Raw genomic sequence first — 24,576 nt, forward strand, 5'->3', positions numbered from 1 at the left:
AGCCCATAACTACTCTCTCATCTTCAATAATTTCAAAATGGTACCTTTATACCATTTTAAAGCTTGAGCTCCTTCCAAATTTCCCTATATTTCTGCACTAATTCAAACAGGGCTCCACTTCAGCATTCAGATTTTCCTTCTTGAGCCCAGCACTCTCTCCCAGGATACAAGGAACACTCCTAGGATACAAGCCTCACTGCTTTGTAAAGGTCCTTAATTTTGGTGAAAACTAGATGCATTCTTCTAAGATTCTCCAAAATACTTTGTGTTAAATCAGCTACAGATAGGTCCAAGGGGGACAGTTCATTTTAGTAATCTCAAAGGTGGGCCTCCCCGGTGGTGCAGAGGTTAAAGTCCCAGTGCTATCAAGATATCACCAGTCACAGCAACATGAGTTTGATCCCTGGCCAGGAAGCTGACCCACATGGCACAGCAGACCTCTCCTGTCTCACCTACTGCAGCTCCCCTCAGCAGTGTATCTCAGTAGATTTGCCTGTTCCTCCTACTCTGTCTCTGATGAATCCTCTCACCCTCCCACCTCCACACCTCTGGCCTGTACCCCAGTTCCTGTATGCATACATAAATAAAAATAATTCTTTAAAAAAATCTCATATGTACTAGTGATCACTTCCCTGTGGATATTTTTCCACGATTCAGGATATTTATGGATTCTACACCTGAGTTCAGATCATCCGGAGAATACCAGCATCACCAAGTGTCCATGCCCTTCAAGGACCCATCCATGACAGCTATCAAAGTGGATACCAAGCTTTGGTCCAATCAAGAAATGGAAACAGACAATATCCTGAGAGATTATAGTCACTTCCAACAACACATTATTTTGGAAATGAACTGAAATTCCAAGTTACCTAAGGTAATATATCCACTAAATTGAAAAAAAAAAAAAAACAGTTTTTTTTTTTTTCAGTAGGGATTATACTGAGTAATACTGGAAATCATTAATTTAAAGATGGTCACATTTCACTGAATTTAAGACACACTTCTGTGTCCTGGCATTTCCCTGCTGTGCTAATCACTAAAGTGGGGTGGCAGTGATGACACAATCTTTGGTGGAAATAATATTTGGCATTTTCATGAAAGTGAGGTCATTTTGGGAGTCAGTGGGTTTGGAGTGCGGGCCCTTGGATTCACCCTGAGAAATGTGTCCCCAGAGCTCCCCTTTCAGCACGTGGTGGGTTTCCCAGGCAAGTTTCTCCACGAGGCAGACTTAGTTATATCTAAAGAGCAGGTTTATTAGGGAAAGGGACAGAAGAGTAAAAGGCACTTGCATAGGCACAAGTGGGCAGGAAGAGCTGCCCCAAAAGGGACAGGGTTGCTGAGAGAGGCCTGCATGGCCACAAAGCTGCCTCCGCTGAGGGAGGTAAGTGAAGAGAAGTCCTGGCAGGTGCAGGTTACGGGCAGGCAGGAGGCTGCTGCCCTGCAGAGGGAGAGAGCTGACAAAAAAATGCACCTGCATAGTCACAGGTGGCCAGAAGAACTGCTGCCCCTCTGTGGGGCAGGGTTAGGTTTTATCACCTTCTTTGGTAGGGAGGGGGTCATCTTTGTGGGTGGATGGTTTGTTCCCTAATCTCCAGATCTTCACCTTCAGGTTTGTGCTCCTCATACTCCCTGCAGCATCTGATACCTGCCTGCATGTTGTGCCTCCTGATCTGGGTATTGATACCTAAGGGTCTTGGTTTCTATAACTGGGTTAATGGTTTTCGCTCATCCCTTCTACCCGCACCTCCTTGTGTGAGTTAGGTTCTAGTCTTGTGATGCTTCCCTTAGGTTTTCTATCCTTTTCTCCATCAAAAGGGCTGCCATGTTTAAGATCTGTTACCTCAGTCTTCATGTTGCCTTCATCAATATCCACAAAGGCAATAACCCTGTGTGTGTATGTGTGTGTGTGTGTATGGATGTATGTAAGTGTGCACATGCACACATGGTGAAGGGTCACCCACACCCAGATGGAACACAGCAATACCTTGGCAAAGGAAATTGGCTCACTTAGCACCGAGCGTCCAGCTGGCCTGTAGGACAATCACAGCCCAGGCCATGGCAGCTCAGTGGAGGAGGAGAAAGGAAGCCACACACAGGTCAGGGAGTTGAAGTGTGAAGGCAGGAAGCTACTAATGGCTTAATGCCCCCTCACCTCACTACTTTGACTGCTCAAGGGTGCTCCCAGCTCCTGCCGACCTCACTGTGGACTCCAGACTCACTGTGGACCTCCAGAAAGAACTAATGATGTTGGGCCTCCCCAGTGGTGCAGTGGTTGAGCGCTGGGCTGCGAGGTTGCCTGCAGCCTCTGCAGCGCCGGTTCGATCCCCGGCAGCCAGCGAGGGTCCCACATGGTGTGCAGACCTCTCCTGTTGCGCCCGCTGCTCCCCTCAGCAGTGTACCTCGTCAATCTGCCTGCTCTACTCTCCCTTCTGGCTCTGGTGAATTCTCTCACCCTCCCGCGTGCTTCTGACTGTACCCAGTGCTTGTATAAATAAAAAAATAAATCTTAAAAAAAAAATAGAACTAATGATGTTCACTCGGATTGAGGCAGTTAAAGGACATTTTTTCTAGTAAGTAAATATTGGAGTGAGTGTTTAACACACAGGCCTTGACTTCCACGTTTAACATACATAGTAGGCCAACCCAGCTCTCTGCAGTTATTGGTTTTCTGTTCTTCGTGTGAGTGCCAAGTCAGAACCACTCTTTCTGTCTCCAGTACTAAGCTGCTTAGGCTCACTGTCTCTAACTCCATCTTCCTTGATAGATCCCTCTTCATGACATCCACTTTTCCTTCTACCCTTGAATACATCCCTAGGTTAATCCTACTGTTACTTCTTGATTTCTTTACAAAAATGTAGCAGCTAGAATGGAACACATAACTCCACGAGGAGTCTAACCAGTGTGGCATCCAGAAGTGTGTCTCCTTAGGCACCAGCATGTTTTCTGTAAATTGATTCTAGATAGATGGATTTTGTTTTTGAGATTTATTTATTTATGCATACAAGAACTGGGGTCGCCTGCCGGGGATCGAACTCATGCTTCAGTGGCTGCAGATAGCTTCACAGTGCTGTGCTTAACCCCTTGTGCCACAGGGAGGCCCCTAGATAGGGGTGACACCATCAAATGACTACCTCGTGGTCACCTAAAACCATAAGATCTTTTAAGGCGCTACTGTCATTTGATGGTGCAATCACTAAACCGGTGCAATTAGTTTTGAGTACTGTATTATTTCAGAGTGCCTGTATCAGCAAGGAATTTGGTTGATGTGCAATTTGCTGTCTTAGGGCTACTTACCAATGTAATACCTCTGAAACTCAGTTTTTCATTGGAAAAAAAATGGAAAGGAAAGAATTCTTCACTATTGTTGTAGGAGGTTCAAGTGAAATACTGCACAGAATAGAAGGTAATGTTATCTCAGAAAATCTAGGTTTTAATATTACACTAGAAAGATAATTATAACTGCTAAACCTACAATCACAGAAACTATAGCCTACAGCTCCTATAACTATCCCCAACATAAAATCATCTAACTAGATTTTACTGAAGAAAAATTTTTTACAATATTTTGCCCTTAAAAATGTTCAAAGGTTGCTTTTATTGCCCTCTAGTGGTTTTTAAGTAGAAGACATGACTACATTTTTTTTTTAACATATGATACTGATTATATATCAGGCATTATTTTCCTTACAATTTAGTGAGAAAAATGGAGTATTAAACATTTAATAAACTAGCATGTTAAAGGTGACAGGGAGAGTGCTGGGTATATGAGTGTTTGGAGAGTGGTAGCTAACTAGGAGGTGTTATGTGTATGTTGGGGGATGGAGTGGGCTTGTGAAAGAAGGTGTTTAGAGAGTGTACAAGGTCTCAGAGATAAATTTTAAAAGAGATTTTTTTTTTCAGAAGAAGTCCAGTGGGGACATTTGACCTAGGGAGGTAATATTCAGTAAGGTTCGCTAATGGAGAAACAAAGGAGTTGTAGTATGAGTGAGGCTGGAAAAAATTTTTTTAAAAAGCTATGCTGGAGCATTTGGACTTCATTCTGACAGTTAAATCATAACCAATGGACTATGACAAAGCAAGAATGAATGCCTTCTACTTTTGTTTTTTAAACTCTTATTTTTAAAAGGAAATCTTTAGTTATTAATTATTTATTAATTATAAAATAATTGTTCAAAAAATCTTTAATGGCTCCTTTTTATAGCCTGAAGTTCTCTCAAATGCACACATCCCTACAATGTTGGAGCTGGAAGGTACTTCTCAGATCTTGAGGTTCTATCTTTTCACTCTATGGAGAAGTCAAGAAGAGTCTGGAATTTGTTCAAGTTGCATAGAATGGCTGCACCTTAGAACTGTTTACTTTCCACACCATAGTCAAGCGTTTAAGTACCTGTCTGGGATCCAAAAGGTTGACTAGTTTCCTACATCCCATGTCACATTCCCTTGAACTATTCAGAATGCTTGAGGACTCCTGGATTGTTAACTCCACTGGACTTCATATTCTTCCTTGTGGTCTGAGGAAAAGGTAGTTTATTTTAGACTTATGAGGAGAGATGATCTGGGAGACTCTTCCCATTACAAAGGAGAACATCAGTCCTTCCCAGATCACCAGGCCATATTGTGTCTCTTTCTTCTATGGAACTGTAATGTCTTGCCATATTTTTAAAAGACATGACTCTGTTCAATCTACTCATTTCTTCTAGACACTAACAAGCATCTTGCAGACATGATGCATGACCCAGTCATCACTACATCTGTACAGCAAGGTAATACAGGCATGGCAGAAGCTATCAGATCTGTTGTAGGTCAGGATGGGTACAGAAATGAATAGAATATCTTATTTTCCTAGAAGGTGAGCAGATGTTAGTAAGAGAACAAAAGATATATTATCTTCATAGCTGTATTAATTTTCTTTCAGGGATGAAAGTGATTTTAGAAAATACAATGTTCAGTCACCTGAGATGAAAAAAGTCTCTTACTTGCTCATTTGTAAGTAAGCAAAAATGGCCGTTAAACTCTTTCATCAGAAATGACCATGAATTTGAAGGTAGTGTGAAACTGCAAAGGAGACATCAGGAGGGGGAGAAAGTAATCCAGGGAGAGTGGCCAAAGGATGCAAAGCCAGAGAGAGGTAGCTGATGCTCAACTGTAACTGTATTACGTTGGATGTAAACTAAATGGCATCTATTTGAACTTTATATTGCTCTATGTTATACACAAAAGAGATGCTAATGAGGGCCTCCCCTGGTGGCACAGAGGTTGAGCGCTGGGCTGTGAAGTTGCCCGCAGCCTCTGCAGCGCCGGTTCAATCCCCGGCTGCCCCGGCTGCTGGTAACGGTCCCACATGGCTTGACAGACCTCTTTTGCAGAGCCCGCTGCTCCCCTCAGCAGTGTATTTCATCAGTCTGCCTGCTCTGCTCCCCACTCTGGCTCTGGTGAATTCTCTCACCCTCCTGTGCTTCTGACTGTACCCAGTGCTTGTATAAATAAATAAATAAATCTTTAAAAAAAAAAAGAGGCTAATGAACATTCTGTTACATTTATGTTAGACATAGAAAAATGGACTTTTCTTTGCTGCTCACCGCTGCAGGAACAACTGACTCACATCTATGTGTGACAAACATGGAGGCAGATAGAGGAATTGAAAGAAATTTCCTTCCTCCTGGATTCTGTCATAAATCATGAGAAGCATAAAAATATACATTAAAACGGCCATAGTTTAGTGCAGTTTGTGCTGCACACACAGAACATGAGGGATACAGGTAATAAATATGTTTGCAGTTTGGTCACATCATTTCCAGCAAGGTTCACCAGGAAAGTTCCCTCTAGAGCAGATTCTGAACCAGAGAAATAACATGCAATTAAATTTTGTGGAAGAGAAACTATTGGCCTTTCACCGACTCATCTCATTTCTACAGGGAGAAGCAGCATCAATCAGTACATGTCAGGGAGCAACGTATCTCACTTGGAGTTCTCTCAAGCAATCTTGGGTGTGAGGGCTCCCGGCTGACTCTTAGTGTTCTGTTATTTTTGGAAATGGGACTCTTACAATAGAAAAGGGGGGAAAAAGCAATGTAGCCACAGGTTCTATTTTCATATTTTTAAAATATATATAAAATGGTTTATTTTCTAGTTTACTTTTTAAAAAAGATTTATTTATTTATTTATTTATGCATAGAAGTACTGGGGTACAGGCCAGAGGTGCGGAGATGAGAGGATTCACCAGAGACAGAGTGGGGAGCAGAACAGGCAGATCCCCTGAAATACACTGCTGAGGGGAGCAGCGCGCGAGACAGGAGAGGTCTGCTGCGCCATGTGGGTTAGCTCCTGGCTGTGATCGAACTCAGGCTATCGGGGGGATAGTGTGATCAAGCTGACACTTAAACCCCTACACCACCAGGGAGACCTTATTTTCATATTTTTATTCACCTTTAATTAAATATTCTATTTATTTTTATTGTATTGTTTTTATTGAGATTATGTTGATTTACAACCTGTATATGACTTCAGGGTATAGAATTCTCTCAGATGTACATTACTACTGCACATCTACCACCAAAGTACCCATAATCTTCCACCACAAAGGTATGAAAATTTTGGCACTATGATCACCAGTTTTAACATTATGATTAAGTACAATCAATAGTACAAAACTCAGCATGCAGGCCAGAAGCCACAGGCATATCCAGTTTATGCAAAATCTTTTACTGCCATCTTGTGGATTTCAGTTGCAATACATGGTTATTGTATTTTAGTAGTAGGGAGGTCCAGAGGTGACACTATATGAAAATAGCTGGACATATCCATATGAAAAGAGCAGGTAAATATTGAGGTTTCTATTTAATCTCTCCACTTTGCACTATTAAACTTTTCTTGTGTGGTTTCTGGATGACAAGTGGGATGTAATAACATCTATCTTAACATTGTTATGGGGATTAAAACAAAATCACTCTGTGAATGAGAGAGTACTATTCTGAAACAATAGATTATTAATTTTAATAATAGCTTTTTATAATAGTTTTGTGCAAGTGATAATAGTTTGATGGAAGTGATCCAGTAGAGAGGTGAAAATTGGTGGTGATTTATTTGTTTAATAAATGTGTGTATATTGGGTGGAAGTGGACAACACTTCATCTATATGACTACTCATGATAAGACTTCCTTATTTACAGATAAGGACACTGGTGTCCTAACAGATCCATCTCACATAGTTGGGATTTGAAAATTAATGTCTGTCTGATTCCTAAGGTCATCCTCTTTCTACTATGCCATGAAGTCTGTCCCTGCTTAGCTACCAGGTAAGCAGGCTTAGCAGCTCTGTACACTGTAAGTAAGTTTCAGGCTCTTATTTGTATGTTTAATTTTATGTCTCCCCTTTCTCCTGTGTACACTTGAAGCCAAGGCTATCTGTTTATACATTATGTACAGCTGCTCATACCCTAAAGCCTGTGGCAATTTGGGTAGAGTGACCAACGTGGAGAGGGCTGGGAATAGCCACACCCTCGCCCCAAACAGTGCCATATGCATCTCTCCTACTTGGCCGTTTCTGAATTATATCCTTTTATAATAAGCTAATGATATAGTAAATCAAAAGTTTCTCTGACTTCCATGAACTACTTTAGCAAGTGAATTGAGCCCAAGGAGGGGATATCTCTGATCTATAGTCAGTAGTAGGAAGCACAGGTGGTAACTGGCTGCTGAGATGGGTTGGGAGAGCAGTCTTCGAGGGTGGAGCCCTTAACTCTTGGGATTGGACGCTGTCCCTGGGTCAATGGTGCCAGAATTTAGTTAAACAATAAGACAGCCAGCTGGGGCTAGAGAACTGATTGTTGATGGGGGGAACCTTTTCCCTACTTTTGCACCCAGATGTTGGACCAACACTTTGACCCTGCCTGAAACCTTCCCACAAGTTCCTGCTGCCCATAATCCCCACACCCTTTTGACTTAAAAAGTGGATGAGGCACATCCTTCCCTGCTAATCTCACCTCTCCACAGGTCCCCTCTCACTCCTGCACCCTAACGACTTCACATGTGCTGCGCTCCCCACTCCCTCTGAGCCCGGGCACGTGCTGTCCAGCTTCATGGTCTCCTCCCTTGGCCTGTCCTCCTGGTCTGCTTATACTTTTCACAATCTTCAAAACTGAGGTAGACATCACTTTTTCAGGGAAATCTTTTTGGTCCCCTTGTCTAACTGGGCTCCCCTTTTGTGCTCCCCAGCTCCTTGGCTCCCCTTGGCTAGCACATTCCACGAGGACATGAATGGTGCCATTATATTTGCCACTCTCTCTCGAACCCCGGGCAAGTGTTTCATCCGGGGTATGACAATATATTTTGAATATTTTTCGATGTATATTTTCTCTAGTTTCTTTCCCAACAAAAATAACAATAATAGAACTGGAGCCCATGGCTCCACTTGACTTGTTTCTTACCTCACTTAAAGACCAAAATATGGATTTGCTTCAAAAGAACTGATAATTCATTGATTTACTTGTTAAGTGTCCATGCTTGTTTAATAGCTACACAGACTTTTCAGGATAAGGTGCGTTGGTTTGTCAATCCCTTTAACTCAGAAAGACATTTATCATTACTTTGAAACCCAAAGGTCTAAAACAGAAAGTCATCACCAACAGAAATGAAGTCTTCATGATCCAAAGACATTGCATATTGATATGTAGTCCTTGCCTGGACCTCTTGTTGATATGCTTTGTTGAGCTGCGTTAGGGAAGGCACTGCCAGCTGCCCAAATGCAGGCTTATGCCCCTCCTATTGGATGCTAGTCCTCAGAAATATTTTATAATATTTAAGAAACTATTATGATTCTTCATATCTTAGCTCTAAAACATTTTTTTTTAAAAAACTTTCTCCTTAAATTAAAAAAAAATATTTATTTATAGGAACTGGGGTACAGGCCAGATGTGTGGGAGGGTGAAAGGATTCACCAGAGACAGAGCGGGGAACAGAACAGGCAGACAGACCGAAAATACTGCTGAGGGGAGCAGCAGATGAGACAGGAGAGGTCTGCTGTACCATGTGGGTATTTCCGCGGCCAGCAGGAAATCGAACCCATGTGGCAGAGGTTGCAGACAGCTTCATAGCGCTGTGCTCAACCACCTGCGCCACCAGGGAGGTCTTCTAAAACATTTCTTATATAAATATCTGCAAGTCAAATGATCACTCATTTGCATTCAATATTTAGCTGCAAAGTATCCAAATATCCTTTGTATTTTGAGGCAATTCAAGAGCAGGAGGAGGCACATTTATACCCTAAGAGAAGCTGGAAGGGGGTATCCCATCCCTTGGCCGCCAGAGCACAGGCAGGCTAACAGATGTTCTTTGGAAGCTGTGAACTCCCACACTATGATGTAAAGTAGAGGGAGAGCCAGCGAGTCCTCCAGAGCACCTCAGCGTAAGTGGCCAACAGCGACAGCCTTGGGGGCAGCATCCTTAACTGTCTGTCCTTGAGCAAATTTCCTTCCTAGCCTCTTTTGAAAACCTCACTCCTTCCTCAAAGGGGTAATTTGCACTTTCACAAGGAGGAGATATTTGTGTGTCCCGGGCAATGGGCAATAAAAGGACTCCCAGGACATAAAAGACTCCCAGGACATAAAGGACTCCCTGGTCTGGCTGAATCCCCACCCGCTGGCAGGTGAGACATGAGGCAGCCAAGAAGGTGGGGCTCTGGGATTGATGCTAAGACAAAGTATCTCCCATGTACCTCTTCACAGGCACACTAAGCAGGGCATTGTGGACTTTGGGTTAGGCAGGAAGACAAACCCAGTAAGGCTAAAGTCTTAGTGGGCTCCATAATTGAGAAGGGAAAGTCAGAGTTGAAGGAGGCAGTGGGTACAGAGAGTGGGGTTCAGCAAAGGAGCAGATGTCTACACAGGCACAGAGACTTAAGGAGGCATCTTTGCATGGTTTCTGGGTCAGAATTTGAAATTTAACTGGTCCAGGTTAGGGCACAAAATCTTCAAGCATCATCTCCTCTACCTGGTGATTGTTCACTTTGCAAAGTTGTTTAAAAGGGTGACTTGACTGATACAGGACCCTACTTGACTGATACAGGAACTTTGATGAGAAGGAAGAGGAGGGCAGGTGACTTCTCACAGAGAATGTGTACTGTTTAATGCCTTTTAAGCTGAAGATGTTTCCATGTTCTCCCCAGCAAATGCCGTTTCTTTGAGAAAAATTATAATATGGACCGTTGGGCACAGAACTATATGGGAAGGACAGGCCTCATTTTTTTACGGCAAGCTGTGAAATCACCCTTAATCCAAATGCAGATGTTGAATCATTCCAGTTTGGAAATACAGACTGCTGTTTAAGCTAAAATTGGTCTCTGAATCTTTTAGAAATCTTTCAGAGGAGAATGTGGAACTTGACCAGAGAGAATGCTCTGTCACGGATGACTGAATGGGGGCCGCTACTCCTTGCAAGAGGGCCAGGTGGAGGCCTTACTGGAGATTGGGGAATTCACTTGTTGAAGCTGAGGGGAGACAAACTAAAGGTGCTCTTAGGTGAGAGACCTTGTAAGATGAGGTTAAGCTGTTGTGTTCTCGGAAACAAAGTGAAAGAAAAAGAAAGAAGCACAGCCCTGTGCAGTCTCTCTGAAATCACAGGAGTGCTGGTTTCAGGAATACCAAGAAACAGCCTGTTGAGTAGAAGTCCTCAAACACTATGGAAGTGAGGTTTCTCTGTGGGGCTGGGGCTAGAACTGGAAAAGAAGGATAGAACCCAGCTGACATGATCAAAGGAAGGGATGGAGGCTTAAGCTCTTAAGCAGATCTAGATCTTCAGGACATCAAAGAAATAATTTGGAACTTTTTTTTCTTCCCCTCTGAGCATACGGAGGACTGGATGACAGGCACAACACTAGAAGGGGTTTCGAGCTGTCATTTGATATGACAATGTCAGAGTGACTATCAGTGTCCCAGGATCATGAGTAGTGTACACAGTGCTTGAGCAGCTGGACAATAAGGATCAGGCAAAGAGAGTCCTTTCTTTCTGCCTGGGTCTGCAGATAGAGAGAGCTAGATAACCTGAGAGTTAAGGAAAAACCCAGGTGATCTGTGACTCATTTTTACTCTTTCTAAATCCACAATGTAATTTCAGTTTCAATTTAAAAATTCACAATTACCTATTGTACCTTCACCTCGATGACAGCAGCATTTTTCTTCCGGCAAGTTATTTCCAAGCATTATTTTGAAAGAGGAGTTAATTACATACTTAAAGTTCAGCAAGAGTGAGCTCTGGAGATAGCAGGGTTAGCTGGGAGATCTTTTATACACTCAAGGAATAAACAAACTAAAATTGCTTGGTGAAACAAGAAAAAAATCTCCTTATAGGGGTATTGCTTTTATGTGCTATGCTCCACATTTTTTCCTAACAAAACATCTAAACAAATAATAACAGAAGATTTCTATTTCTCCCTCTGCAGGAAGAATGCCCGAGGAGTCTACTGCGCTAGTTAATATGATTGCATGCTGAATGCCCTAAATTCTCCTCTGCGAATACCTGCAGATGGTTCAATTATTGGGTAAGACTTTCTACAACAAATCCCTGAGAAATAGAATACATAAAGAGAGAAGATCACTCACAACGTGCATGGAATGTAGCCTCCTGGGATGATTTCTTTATCTTTCAGCATCTTAACTGCTTTAGTTATATAGTCCTGATGCATCTGGAGAGAGCAGGATAAATCCCCACAGTGGGGCTTGGTAACACCCTTCTGGAGGTTTTTGTGCAGTGTGTTTAGACAATGCATGGCCACTAGATGGGGCCGATAACTTTACAACCTAGTAGAAGGGGAAATTGCTTTTTCTTTATAGGCAAGTTTACACGAGTACCTTGTAGGAAACCAGTCAATTATAGGGACTATAAATATATTGACTCAGGCATTTATCACTAGTGGTGTCTTGGGAAGTGCTCTTTATGTAAGTATTTGATGGTCAAATATGTTTGCAAAAATCATATATTTTATCTTCCTCTAAAGAGATTCCTAATACATATTGGTAAACAGATGTTTCTGAGAAGTTCTTCAGTGAAGAAATCTAATACCAGGAAACCCTGCCACTCTGTAGTGACCTAGTACAACTGCGTTGTTCCAGTGTCTTGTGAAACACATTTTGGGAAATGCTTACCTGATCCAAGTGATCACAAAGGAGTCGCTCCAAATTTCTAAAATGGTCTTTGTTAGACATGTTCAATAGACACACACTTTACAAAATAGCAGGCATGTTCTTAGGTTAGTAATAAAAGCAGCACCTATGGGGTATTTACAAACGACACACTCTTGTCTCCTCTCTTTCCATAGCGTGCAATCTATATGTCTATGTCTATGCCAGATCTATATCTATATCATACATGCATTCACACACATATTTGACCTCTTGATACATCAGTTTTTTAGGTCGTGAACATTTTGAGGATATTTATTTCATTCATCTTTGAGATTTTAAGTCCTGATACAAAAACTGGCACAAAGTAAACTTTTGCTAAATAAATTATCTAGGGAGATTCTTATTCTGGAAATAAGAATGGGCACTTGGGGCCTCCCTGGTGGTGCAAGGGGTTAAGCACCACACTATGAAGCAAACTGCAGCCTCTGCAGCACAAGTTCTATCCCCAGCGGTCCATCCAGGGAACAACTCACATGGCGCAGCAGACCTCTCCTGCCTCGCCCGCTGCTCCCCTCAGCAGTGTATTTCAGTCAGTCTACTTATTCTCTTCCCCACTCTGTCTCTGGTGAATCCTCTTACCGCCCGCACCTCTGGCCTGAACTCCCGTCTTGTATGCATAAATAAATAAATCTTAAAAAAATGGGCACTTGTACCTGATTTAAAAGGTAATCATCTATTAGAAAAGTCTCTTCTTTAAGACAACCAACCGAGAGCAAAGATGTAAGTTCTAGCTCTCTTCCCCGAGGGTCCTGTTTTTCTTCTCTGAATTTATTACATTACTACTAGCCTAACTTATATTTCAAATTAATTTTATATAACCCAGTAATATATACCGAATGTTTATTTAACTCTCAATTGCTATGTAATCTGTTCTTCTGTTTTCCAGTAATGTGTATCTTGCTCTAGATGTAACATTTTATTTTCCACAGTCTATTGTCAATAATTCAATTTTGCCATTTTCCTTTCCATCTTGTAATGCTTGAACTTCTTTAGGCCGTTTATTCTTTACTCTCAATAACCTCAAACACCACGGCTTGAAACTAGTCATTTTCTAGCCACACATTAAATAAATTGTATAAGTTAAAATGGAGCGATGATTCCTTTTCTCTCTCAACTGCAGAAAGTAGATACTTTTACCACTGAATTATCCTTACAAATATTATATGAAAAATATGATTGTTGAACTTCAGAGACTGATGTTATGTTCTGTGAATTTTATTCATGAAGAGATTGTAATTAAGGTGTATTCGATGTAATCTCTGAGCTACTCCTGGACCACCTCAGACCATAACCACACAATCACATTAATGGCTACATAGGCATCTCTAGGCCTGCCTTGTGACGCAGGCCTCTGCAGCGCGGGTTTGATCCCTGCCGGCCAGGAGAGAATCTCATATGGCGGCAGACCTCTCCTGCCGCGCCCGCTGCTCCCCTCAGCAGTGTATTTCAGTCAGTCTGCTTGTTCTGTTTCCCGCTCTGTGTCTGGTGATTCCTCTGATCCCCAACACCTCTGACCTGTACTCCAGTTCTTGTATGTATGAATAAATAAATCTTTTTTTAAAAAAAACAAATAAGTGGAGGAGGGAGTAGAAGGACTGAATTTCAGCTCTTGTGTGGTAGAACAAGGTCCTGGCATGGGGTCTTACCTATTTTCTCCCTTACCCGATCCTCCTCACACCTGCTAGCTGATGAGTGGTCAGAAGCCTGCATGTTTGAGAGAACCACAGGTGCACCCAGGCAAGACAATGCATGCAGACCACTGGACCCTCTACTCAGGCCCATCAGGCTTGTACGCTATATAGGTAGATCATGCATATGAGTGTGCACGGTCTTTGTATGGAGGACCAAGACATAGGTCATTTGGAAATTCTACCTATAAATTATAACTATAAAACAAAAACAAATTTTTTCTAAGTGTGCAAGAAAGCCACAAACTAAGTGCTTCACTGAGTTATAAACTATAACCTCACCCAGAATAACTGGACTCCTTATGTAACTTCCCATTATTATTTGATTGATGACCAAAATGTTATATAGGCGTGGATACTCATGGCGAATTTAGCCGCCTATTATGGAATATACATCAGGGGTTGGAGTGATATAGTGCAATGAAGCAGTCAATAAATACTTGAATAAAGGAAATTAGTGAATGGAGCAGAAAAGGAAAGCTGGAAGGAAGGGAAAGGAGGAAGAAAGAATAGAGAGGCAGGAGAGAGAGAGAGTAAGTGTCATGGACATTAACCTTGAATATTTGAATCTCAGCTCGACTCTCTAGCTAGGTAAACTTTGTCAAATTACTAAACCTCTCTGAAACTTACTCTCTTCATCCGAACATGGGGCCATATCTTTCAGGGTGATTGTGAGAATTAAAAATTAGTTTGAGGAAATGTTTTTTAAAAGGTTTTAAAAACTTTTTGTTGCTAGTTTTTACATCTAGGCGAATGTTGCCGCTGCTACCATTTACCTATATTGCCAAACCGTATACAGCTTAGTTTATGCATTTTCTTACCTCATTCTCTGCAACAACCTTATATTATGAAGGGGTAGCTTTTACACTACAGTCATGGCTCTGGGAAAAAAATCTGCATTAAAAAGGCAATATGTCTTAAAACATCATGTCTGTCCATGTTCCACAGGATGCAAGTATGTCTTCTGAAATATTTAAATGAAAACACTGGCACCTTAACTTCTATCTGAGGGAAGGAAGTACTAACTACTAAGTACTAAGTACTGAACACCACTTAACCTGCAACACACACCTGAAGTCCTAATGCTCTCTTCATTCTTCCTTTGAAATTGAAATGTTTCTAGAGTCGTAATTAAAAGCGATGGATTTTCTCAAATATCGTTAGACATGGAGAGAATGAAGATTAAAGAGAAATACTCACAGATAGGATCTGGTCTCCCCTCTGGAGCTCTCCACTAAGGTCTGCTGGTCCACCAGCCAGAATGAAGGATACAAAAATACCTTCTCCGTCTTCTCCCCCGACGATGTTGAAGCCTAGGCCAGTGGAGCCTTTGTGCAGGACCACCTTGCGGGGCTCCCTGCAGAAACAAGTGGAGAACATAGTTCACAGGGTGATCCATTTAGATTTAGGTTGCTTTTATTTTCATTGGGATATATGATAGCAGCATTTTCACTACCTGTGAAAATGGCTTCCCAAAGTAAGATACATTTGTGCATCAAGAGCAATGCTAATATCAGGACTCATGTCTGAATTCTTTACTGTAATAAATGCCAAAATACCATACACAGTCATTCCTTAATTATGAAACATTTTCTTAAACTTAACTTATTTCCACATTTCCTGTTTAAAATATATGTTCTTATATTTTTAAATTGAGATAAAATTAACATATGGTATTATGTAACTTTCAAGTGCACAACATGATTCTATATTTTTATATATTGTGAAATGATCACCATGAGTCTAGTTACCATTCCTCGCAAAGTTTACACATTTTTTTCCTTGTGAAGAGAACTTTTACTTTTAAGATCTACTCTCTTAACTTTCAAATATACAATACAGTATTATTAACCATAGTCACCACACAGCACATTCCATCCTGGGATTTATTTTATTTTATTTTTTTTAAAGATTTATTTTTTATTTATACAAGTGCTGGGGTACAGGCCAGATGTGTGGGAGAGGATTCACCAGAGGATGTGAGAGGATTCACCAGAGACAGAGTGGGGAGCAGAACAGGCAGACTGACTGAAACACACTGCTGAGGGGAGCAGCGGGCGAGACAGGAGAGGTCTGCTTCGCCATGTGGGATTCTCGCCGGCCGGCCGGGATTGAACCCATGCTGCAGAGGCTGCGGACAGCTTCACAGTGTGGAGCTCAACCGCCTGCACCACCAGGGGAGGCCCCCAGGGTTTATTTTATGACTTCTAGTTATAGTTTTTGATCACCCACCTCATTCATTTCTCCCTTCCCCACCTCCCATGTGTTCTGTATTGATAGTATTGCAGTGATATCGGCAGGAATACTGTAAGCAAAAGTAGAGAATTTCGGGAACAAGAGACTAGTATGGACAGGCCACATCATGAAAGACTTTACATGCTTTTGCTTGTTCGATTATTAAATTAAAATGTACTCTGTAGGCAGTGGGAACTCATGGGAAGGTTTTGAAATGCCAAGAATATTTAAATCATTTTAGGAAGATCAACAAATGGTCTGAGACAGGCTTGTTGGAGAGGAAGTGTAAGCATGATGAGAAACAGGAAAATCATGATGTTGATCAAGTAACCCATGTTTATTTATTTTTTTAAAAAAGTCTAGGATTTAGTCTTTTTTCTTTTTTTTTTTTTAAAGATTGATTTATTCATGCATACAAGAAGTGGGTGTAAGCCAGAGGTATGGGAGGTGAGAGGACTCACCAGAGACAGAGCAGGGAGCAGAACAGACAGATATACTGAAATACACTGCTGAGGGGAGCAGCGGGCGAGACAGGAGAGGTCTGCTACATCATGTGGGTTGCTTCCTGGCCGGCCGGGGATGGAACTCGAACTGCAGTGGCTGGCAGTAGCTTGATAGTGCTGTCTTTAACTCCTGCGCCACCAGGGAGGCCCAAGTAACCCATGTTTAAAGCAGAGGGGAGGAAGACTATCTAAGTAACTGGAAAATGATAGGGGAAATGTAACCCAGTGGAATCATCTACCAGGATGAGTGTGATTTTGACATGCTCCACTCCAGATAGTGGTGAGACATCCACGTGGAGCTGTTTAAAAGCCGTCAGCAACTACTAATTGTACTAGAATTCTAGTACTTAGACAGGATTGAAATTACATATTTGGGGATCATCAGCAAAAATGAGAGGCCAAATTTTGATCAAACAGTTGAGCTTGTGTAGACTCCAGGAAATTATGGAATGTAGAATGGTAAGAGATCTTAAAAGGCATCAAGTTTAATTTTTATATGAATAGTTTTAAAAAATGTATTCTGTAGGCCTTCCTTAGTTTTGAACAAGATATCGTTTGCTCACCTTCCATTTTCTCCCAAATATATCAGTTCCAATAATTAAAGTTCCTTTTCTGTTTTCCAGATTTTAATGCTGTATGCATGGCAAGGAGCCATGGATAAAGAATTTTATTTGGCATCCCATTTTCCTTCATAAAGCATTGTATTGAATCTATCATTAGTTTTATTATGATAAAGTGTTTAAGTTGCATGTCATAGCTTAGACTATAAATAACATGTGACAGTGTGACGTATTAAGTCAGAGGCGCTTTGTAAACACCTATTCTTCCAGGTGCTCAGAAAGTTTGTAAGCAAAACAAGTATCTCTGTCTTTATGGACTTATAGTCCAATGCAAGTAGAACATTAGTAAACAAAAATGAAATGAATAAGTTTGCTGTTTAGTACGTTGGAAGGCATTGAATGCTTTGGAGAAAAAGATAAAACAGAGCAGCATAAGAGGGACAAGGACGGTAAGAATGAATATGGGGAGGATTCATTGAGGTGATATTTAAGAAAAGACCGATGAGGTAAGGAAACTAACCACACATATAGCTAAAGAAAGAGAATTCCAGCCAACAGGAGCTACCAGTGCAGAGACCCTAACGTAGAAATGTGCTGGGAGTTGTCATGGAAGAGCTCGGAGGCCAGTGTGTCTTAATTATGAGAAAGAAAGGAAAATGGAAAAAAGATAAAGAAGTCAGTGTTTCAGTTTTCTATTGCTAAGTAACAAATTACCACAAATTTAGTAACCAAGAAAACGCTCATCATTATCTCAGAGTTCCATAGGTCCTAAGTCTGGGTAGGTTTGTCTATGTTGCTGCTTGTATTCCACAAGCCTATAATCAATGTGCTGGTAGGCTGAGCTTTATTGGGAAGGTCTGGGATAAATCAGCTTCTGAGTTCATTGAGGTTATTGGTAGAATTCAGTTTCTTGTGATTGTAGGACCATTATTAGACAGGATATTTCAGAGAAATAGAATCGATAATATGTATGAGACATATATAATACATATGTAGGTATTTATAAAGATATTTATTATAAGAAACTGGCCCACACTATTACAGATGCCAAAAAATCCCAGGATGACAGTACGCTGATGGTCCAGGACTGTCGATAGTCCAAAGGCCTGAGAACCAGGAGACCCAATGGCGGAAGTTCCAGTCCATGTCTGAATCTGACGGAAGATGACCAATGTCCCAGCTCAAAGACAGAGAAAGACAATACTCTCCTTATGGGCCTACTGATGCCAATAGGGGAGAGAAAGTAGGGTGCTGATTAGAAGCACACCAAAACACCTTATTTTTTGCCTTAAGTTGTGTATCCCACTTGGCCCTGCTGATACTGCTGGACAAAGTGGTCTGCCAACCAGCTCCGTTTCCCTCTTTCCCCTTTTACCTCGCTGCCATGGGGATAGAAGTTTATATACTCACTGGTTCCATCCATACTAGGAGTAGGGGAATGGAATACTAACCAGCACTACCTCATTTCAGCGTGTTATTGCAAGGAGTAGGTGCTCATTTATCTCCCTGGAAAGTGGAGTGTCAGCTGTTACCAAAACATACCAACCTTGTCCTGCTGGATGGGGTGGAAGTTCAGGACCTGTTGGACCCAACACAAACTCAATAGTGGAGAAAATGAAGAGTCACCTCATAACTGCCATTCCTGCCTCCCCTGGGGGCATCAGGAGGTACAGATATGCATAGTCCACTGGACCACATGGGTGAAGGCACAGTTTTCCTTTGATGGTTTGATTGAAATAGAGTCATTATTTTCAAAAGCGTCTCTGTTCTAGTAGCCTCCTCTTTTTTTGCAGTATTTTGATTATAAGACTTTTCCTAAGGTGCTTTATTTATTTATTTTTGTCTTTGCCTATTGGTTGCTCTGTTACTGGAACCAGAAGTCCAGTGTGTGTGTGTATATATATATATACATATATATATATTCATTTATTTATGCATATAAGAACTGGGGTATAACCCGGAGATGTGGGGGGTGAGAGGATTCACCAGAGACAGAGTGGGGAGCAGAACAGGCAGATGTACTGAAACACTCTGCTGAGGGGAGCAGAGGGTGAGACAGAAGAGGTCTGCTGAGCCAAGAGGTCTACTGCGCCCTGGGAGGCTGGGGACTGAACTAGTGCTGTCGTGGCTGGCAGTAGCTTGATAGCACTGTCTTTAACCCCTTCACCACCAGGGAGGCCCCTGGATATATTTTGAAGGGAGGGGCTCAGTGGATTTTGACAACAAATTTAACATGGAAATTTCTGTCTTTCACAAATATAAGCATACCTACTCTTAGTGGGTCCAATAGCATTCGAAGTATACATAGTAAAAATAGATCCAGTTTATGTATAGATACTGTGTTTGATACTTTATGTGCATAATCCATTTATATCTCAAAATAATCCAATGAAGCATGTATACTGATGGTTGCAAGTATTTTGAAACTGATCCAAAAAATGACAAGGATTTATGGCCTGATAAATGAGCCCATTGTAAATTAAATACAGCAAAATGGTAAAAGTGGAATCCAGGTGGTGAGTAATGGCTATTTATCATTAAATTCTTTAAATTTTTGGTTTGAAAATTTTTGTAACACAATCGTGAGAAACATAAAAAACTTGATAAAGAACTTACTGTGATAATTTCTTACATCAGTGAAAGGAGACTGCTTGTTCAAGTCTTTATAAGTAAGTAGTCTGATGGGATTAGAACTAGATATTCTGATGCAGAATCCCAGAGTCTACAGTAAAATGTATTTCAGAGATTGCAAATCAACAAGTAATAACTTAATTTGACCCACAGTGTTTACAAATTTTCATATCAGTTGTTCATGTTTAAATTTAGGGAAAATTTTCATGAACCATGGTATTATTTACTTTGCATTAAAAAAAATCAAGTATGCTTTTATGAAGACTGACTCTCAATCTTTTTGAATAGAATCAATTAGTTAGCACTGTCCTCTTTAGTTACTGCGCTCATTCTCCAGTTTACAGTCTCACTTGTCCCATGTTTCTCAAATGAACAAAATGTGTTCATGTCTTGCAAAGTTAAGTGTCCCGACCCGCGGGATTCAAAGGCACGAAAAGAGAAGGGCTGAGGATTGAAATGAGGGGCTTGAGACAACTTGACGCTGGCATTTACTTCTTTATTTTTCCTTTTCCTTTCTTTTACTTTTCCCTGTCTTTCTACCTTCCCTGACCTTCTCTCTGCTCCTCTCGCAATAACCTCTCTCGCAATAACCTCCTGACCTTCTCGTGGTTCTCTTCTTATATCCTGGTAGCTCCTCCCATCATACCTCCCAGTCTCATTTGATTAATAGGAAACACCTGTGGTTTCTCAGCAGGCAAAACGGTAAAGCGAAAACTAATTAATGGCACGTGTGTTGCGCAACACGGCGCATGCTCCAGGCGGCTCCGGACAGTTAAGAGGAGAGTAAAATATTTCTTGTGCTTACGCTTCTATCAAAAATGGGAAAATAAAAGCATTATGATGGGAGTCTGGCATTTTAACTGAAAAAAGGGAGAGAATATGTTTCCCTTGGAAGTAAGGATAATCTTACATGTGTAAAATACAAAGTGACTCTGCAGAAAGAATACAGCTTTAAAAGGTCATTATGAAATATCACCCACCATTATTTATCTATGTAACCCATCTGGGAGCATTTTGTTAGTGACCCCTGCATTTTGACATATTGCTTCCTATTTGTAATGGCATAAAAAACATAAATCTTGAGTGTCAGTAGCTTTTATTTACTTTATATTGGCCTATTTCAAACTACCTCAACAAATCTTTTAAATAAAATTACTTGGAATTTTATCAATGTCTTCTTAAAAATAAAAATTTACTTCACAATGAATTATGGCCCAGAGTTTATATTAGGGTTCACGCTTGGAGTATACATTCTGTGGGTTTGGATGAATACATAATGATGTGTAGCCATCATTGTAGTATCACCAGAGGAGTTTTACTGCCCTACAAATCTGTGCTCTACCATTCACCCCTTTCCCTAAGCAGCCCTTGGAAACCACTGATTTTTTTACTGTCTTCATAATTTTGCCTTTTCCAGAAAGTCGTATACTGGAATCATGTAGTTTGTAGCTTTTTTGATAGGTTCTTCTTTCATTTAGTAATATGGATTGAAACATTCTTCTATGTCTTTCCAGGATGTCATAGCTGGACTTCTTTCCAATGCTACGGAATATTCTGTTATCTGGGTAGACCACAATTTATTTGTCTATTTATCTACTAAAGGGCATGCTGTTTCCTTCCAAGTTCCACAGTTAAGAATAAAGCTGCTATAAATGTTCATATGCAGGGCTTTGTATGGTCATAATTTTCAACTCTTTTGGGATAAATAGCAAGGATCATAATTGCTGGATCACATGGTAAGAGTATATTTAGTTTTATAAGAAATCGCCAAACTGTCTTCCAAAGAGGCTATATACCGTGTTGCATTCCCACTAGCAATGAGTGAGCGTTTCCTTGTTAGCATTTGGTATTGCCAATATTTCAGATTTTGGGCATTTTAATAGATATGTAATGGTATTTCATTGTTGTTTTGATACTGTCAAGTATTTTTTTTTCCCACTTATCAAAGAAACAACTTAAATAATGAAAATTAAAACAAAACTAAATTGAAATACACTTTGTATAAGCCAGAGGAACACCTGAATTTTAGTTTGCAGTTCACATATATGTATATATGTACACACATAATATAGCTTCCAGAATAATTAACACTGATTCATTTTAACCATCCTTAATTTTTATCATGTGAAATAGCACTATTTCATCATATATTGCTTTGACTCTTAAGATAGTCTCCCAATTTTTGAAATCTACTCAATTCTTGTCTCCATGTTACATAAACAGTCTCTCTGTTAAAATGTATTATCTGATTTCCTTAGTTCTCTGCTTAAATGACTCTGGCTATTCGATGCTCCAACCATATCTTTCTTCTGTGTTCTGATGCTTGTGATGTTGTTTCTTATCTTCATGTTTGTCTTGGGTCATCTTGCCCCTTCAGGTACAGGTGATCACTTGCTCCTTGGGTCCACTGTCTCTTGTACTTGTCACTCTATTGTAGCATTTATCCATTGTTCAGTGGTGGTTTGTTCATACATCTTTCTCCCTCATGACACTGTGAACTCTGGGAATTCAGATACCAGTTCTACCCTAGCAGTAGTAGGATGCCTGGCTGATCACAGGAATTCAGGAAATAGTTATTGAATTAATGACTAAACTCCCACTGCAATTTATTTATTTATTTATTTATTTATTTATTTATTTATTTATTTAGAAGATTTATTTGTTTATTTATTTATACAAGCACTGGGTACAGTCAGAAGCGTGGGAGAGTGAGAGAATTCACCAGAGCCAGAGCGGGGAGCAGAACAGGCAGGCTGACGAAATACACTGCTGAGGGGAGCAGCGGGCAGCAGGAGAAGTGTGTGCGCCATGTGGGACCCTCCTCTGGTGGCCAGGGAGCATCCGGGAATCGAACCAGTGCAGTAGAGGCGGCGGGCAGCTTCACTACCCAGCGCTCAACCACTGTGCCACCGGGGAGGCCCTCCCACTGCATTTTAGACCTTACTTTACATTATAATTATTTATGCAAATTTATTTCTCTTTTGCTAGATTTTAACCAGGAATGGCAAAATCTAAAGTCCACTGGGATAGGGCAGGTAATGCAAATGAGTGAAAAGGGCTGAGTAAGGATTGTAGCAAATTGGGAATATAGTCCATCTAAAGGGATGCCTTTGCTCAACTCTGGACAATTGCTCCACTCAAGACCACTGAGTACTATTGCCAGATTCTCCAGTTTCTAAGGGTAAGTACAGAATCTAGATGTTTATACAAATTTTCCAGATTTTTTTTGGTATATTCATCAGACTTTATTTTTCCCAAAGATCTTATCCCAAAAAATGAGATACATTCCAATGATTGATAAATGTTCTGGTCTTAATGGCATATCCAAAAATCTTACATTATAGCACATTATGCCCACTCTGAGTCTGACCAATATTACCTCAATTAAAATAAAATGTGGGTTCCAGTGACTTTCAACTCAGTTGTGGTCAGACTCAAAGAATTTGCCTGAATTTTATGTTGGCAATGATTTAAAAAGTTGACAGTAATGTGCAGGCCAAACCAAACAGGCCCCTGTTGTGGATTTGACTCTGGGCTGCCAGCAAGATTATGCTGTTTGCAGCTGATGGTACAGTCTGTGTCAGCTTTATGATTATCCCCTCCATGGTGCTCAGTGTGACACTAGGTTCATGGTGATTCTCTAATGTCCCATATCCAGTTCCATCTCTGTCTTTCCCATTTCAACTTCTTTCATTTTTAAATATCCTTTTCTTTAATTTTTCCCCCTTGTCCCATTTCTTTCCTGTTCTGGGTCCATCTTTTCCATGATGTCCCATGCCCAAACATTCTGAGCCATAGTTCTTGCTTCTGCATGGCCAGTGACTTTGGGTCTGATAAGTATAAGACTCTGCATTGCCAAGAACTGTTTCCTATGTGAAAGCAAGTGGCCTTCAGTAAGTTTCTTGCAGTGGTATCATTGTTTACCTAGCTCTAGGTGTCTCCAATGCAGCTAGAAGAGTGCTCAACCAACACCTGATTGTTGAATAAGTGAGTGCACATCTCCTATGTATAACAAACTGTAATACTTTCCACCCTGAAATGATCGGGGTTCTAATGCATTGTGTCACTCATATCATGTAGAAATCAGCTGGCCTAGGGACCATTGCTTGTCTTTATTATATATCATAATATGTTAATATTAGAACAAAATTCTCACTCTTGCTTTGGGGACACGATCTTTTGGAAACCATCCCTGATATTCTCCTCAACTTTCTTACTCTAGCCGAGGTTGGGTGCTCCCTTAGCATTTTGTCCATGTTTTATGTTAAGTTTATTATGCTGGGTTGCTTTACTTGTCTTCATTTCCAGCCTAAGTGACCAAATTGAGAGTAGAGGCCATCGATTTGCTTTTTACCCAGTACCTGATACATAGTAGGTGTTCATTATTACTATTTCTTATTAGAATTTAAATTGGTAACTATAGAAAATGAGGTTTGATTACTCATATCAGATATTTTTATAAAAAAATTTTATACCTACTAAAGATACACTTTCTTCATTCATCCGTGTGTGAGGAACCACATGCATATAAACTTTTAAAGTCAGGACCTTTTTAAGTTCTAGGCCAGAAACAGTCAGAATATACAGAAGTAGCCAGGAGCAGAGGGAACAGTCCTGTTCTAAAATGATCTCCTCCTTTATCATCACCTGGATGAAATGCTTCATTTGTTTTCACTGTTTCATTTTTTGTTCAGTGTGAAGGAAAAAGTCTTTTAATTACAAAACCTTTGGATGCTGAACAGCTGGAGAGATGCCAGCCTGCCTTGCCCCAGCTGTGGCACAT

The 24,576-nt window shown here is 40.7% G+C and overlaps 1 protein-coding gene across 3 annotated transcripts in view; it reads right to left on the reverse strand.

Annotated features, from left to right (window-relative positions):
• LOC119255682 (disks large homolog 2) overlaps positions 1 to 24,576 on the reverse strand; it is an 811,058-nt gene that overhangs the window by 353,039 nt on the left and 433,443 nt on the right. For all 3 annotated transcript variants that reach the window (XM_054699571.1, XM_054699570.1, XM_054699569.1), the window contains one exon: positions 15,065 to 15,221. In XM_054699571.1, the coding sequence (XP_054555546.1) occupies positions 15,065 to 15,221 (157 nt within the window). The remainder of the gene's footprint in view (positions 1 to 15,064; positions 15,222 to 24,576) is intronic.

Source organism: Talpa occidentalis, unplaced genomic scaffold (assembly GCF_014898055.3).
Source record: "Talpa occidentalis isolate TD23 unplaced genomic scaffold, MPIMG_talOcc4v2.1 talOcc4.3, whole genome shotgun sequence".
NCBI classification, from domain to species: domain Eukaryota; kingdom Metazoa; phylum Chordata; class Mammalia; order Eulipotyphla; family Talpidae; genus Talpa; species Talpa occidentalis.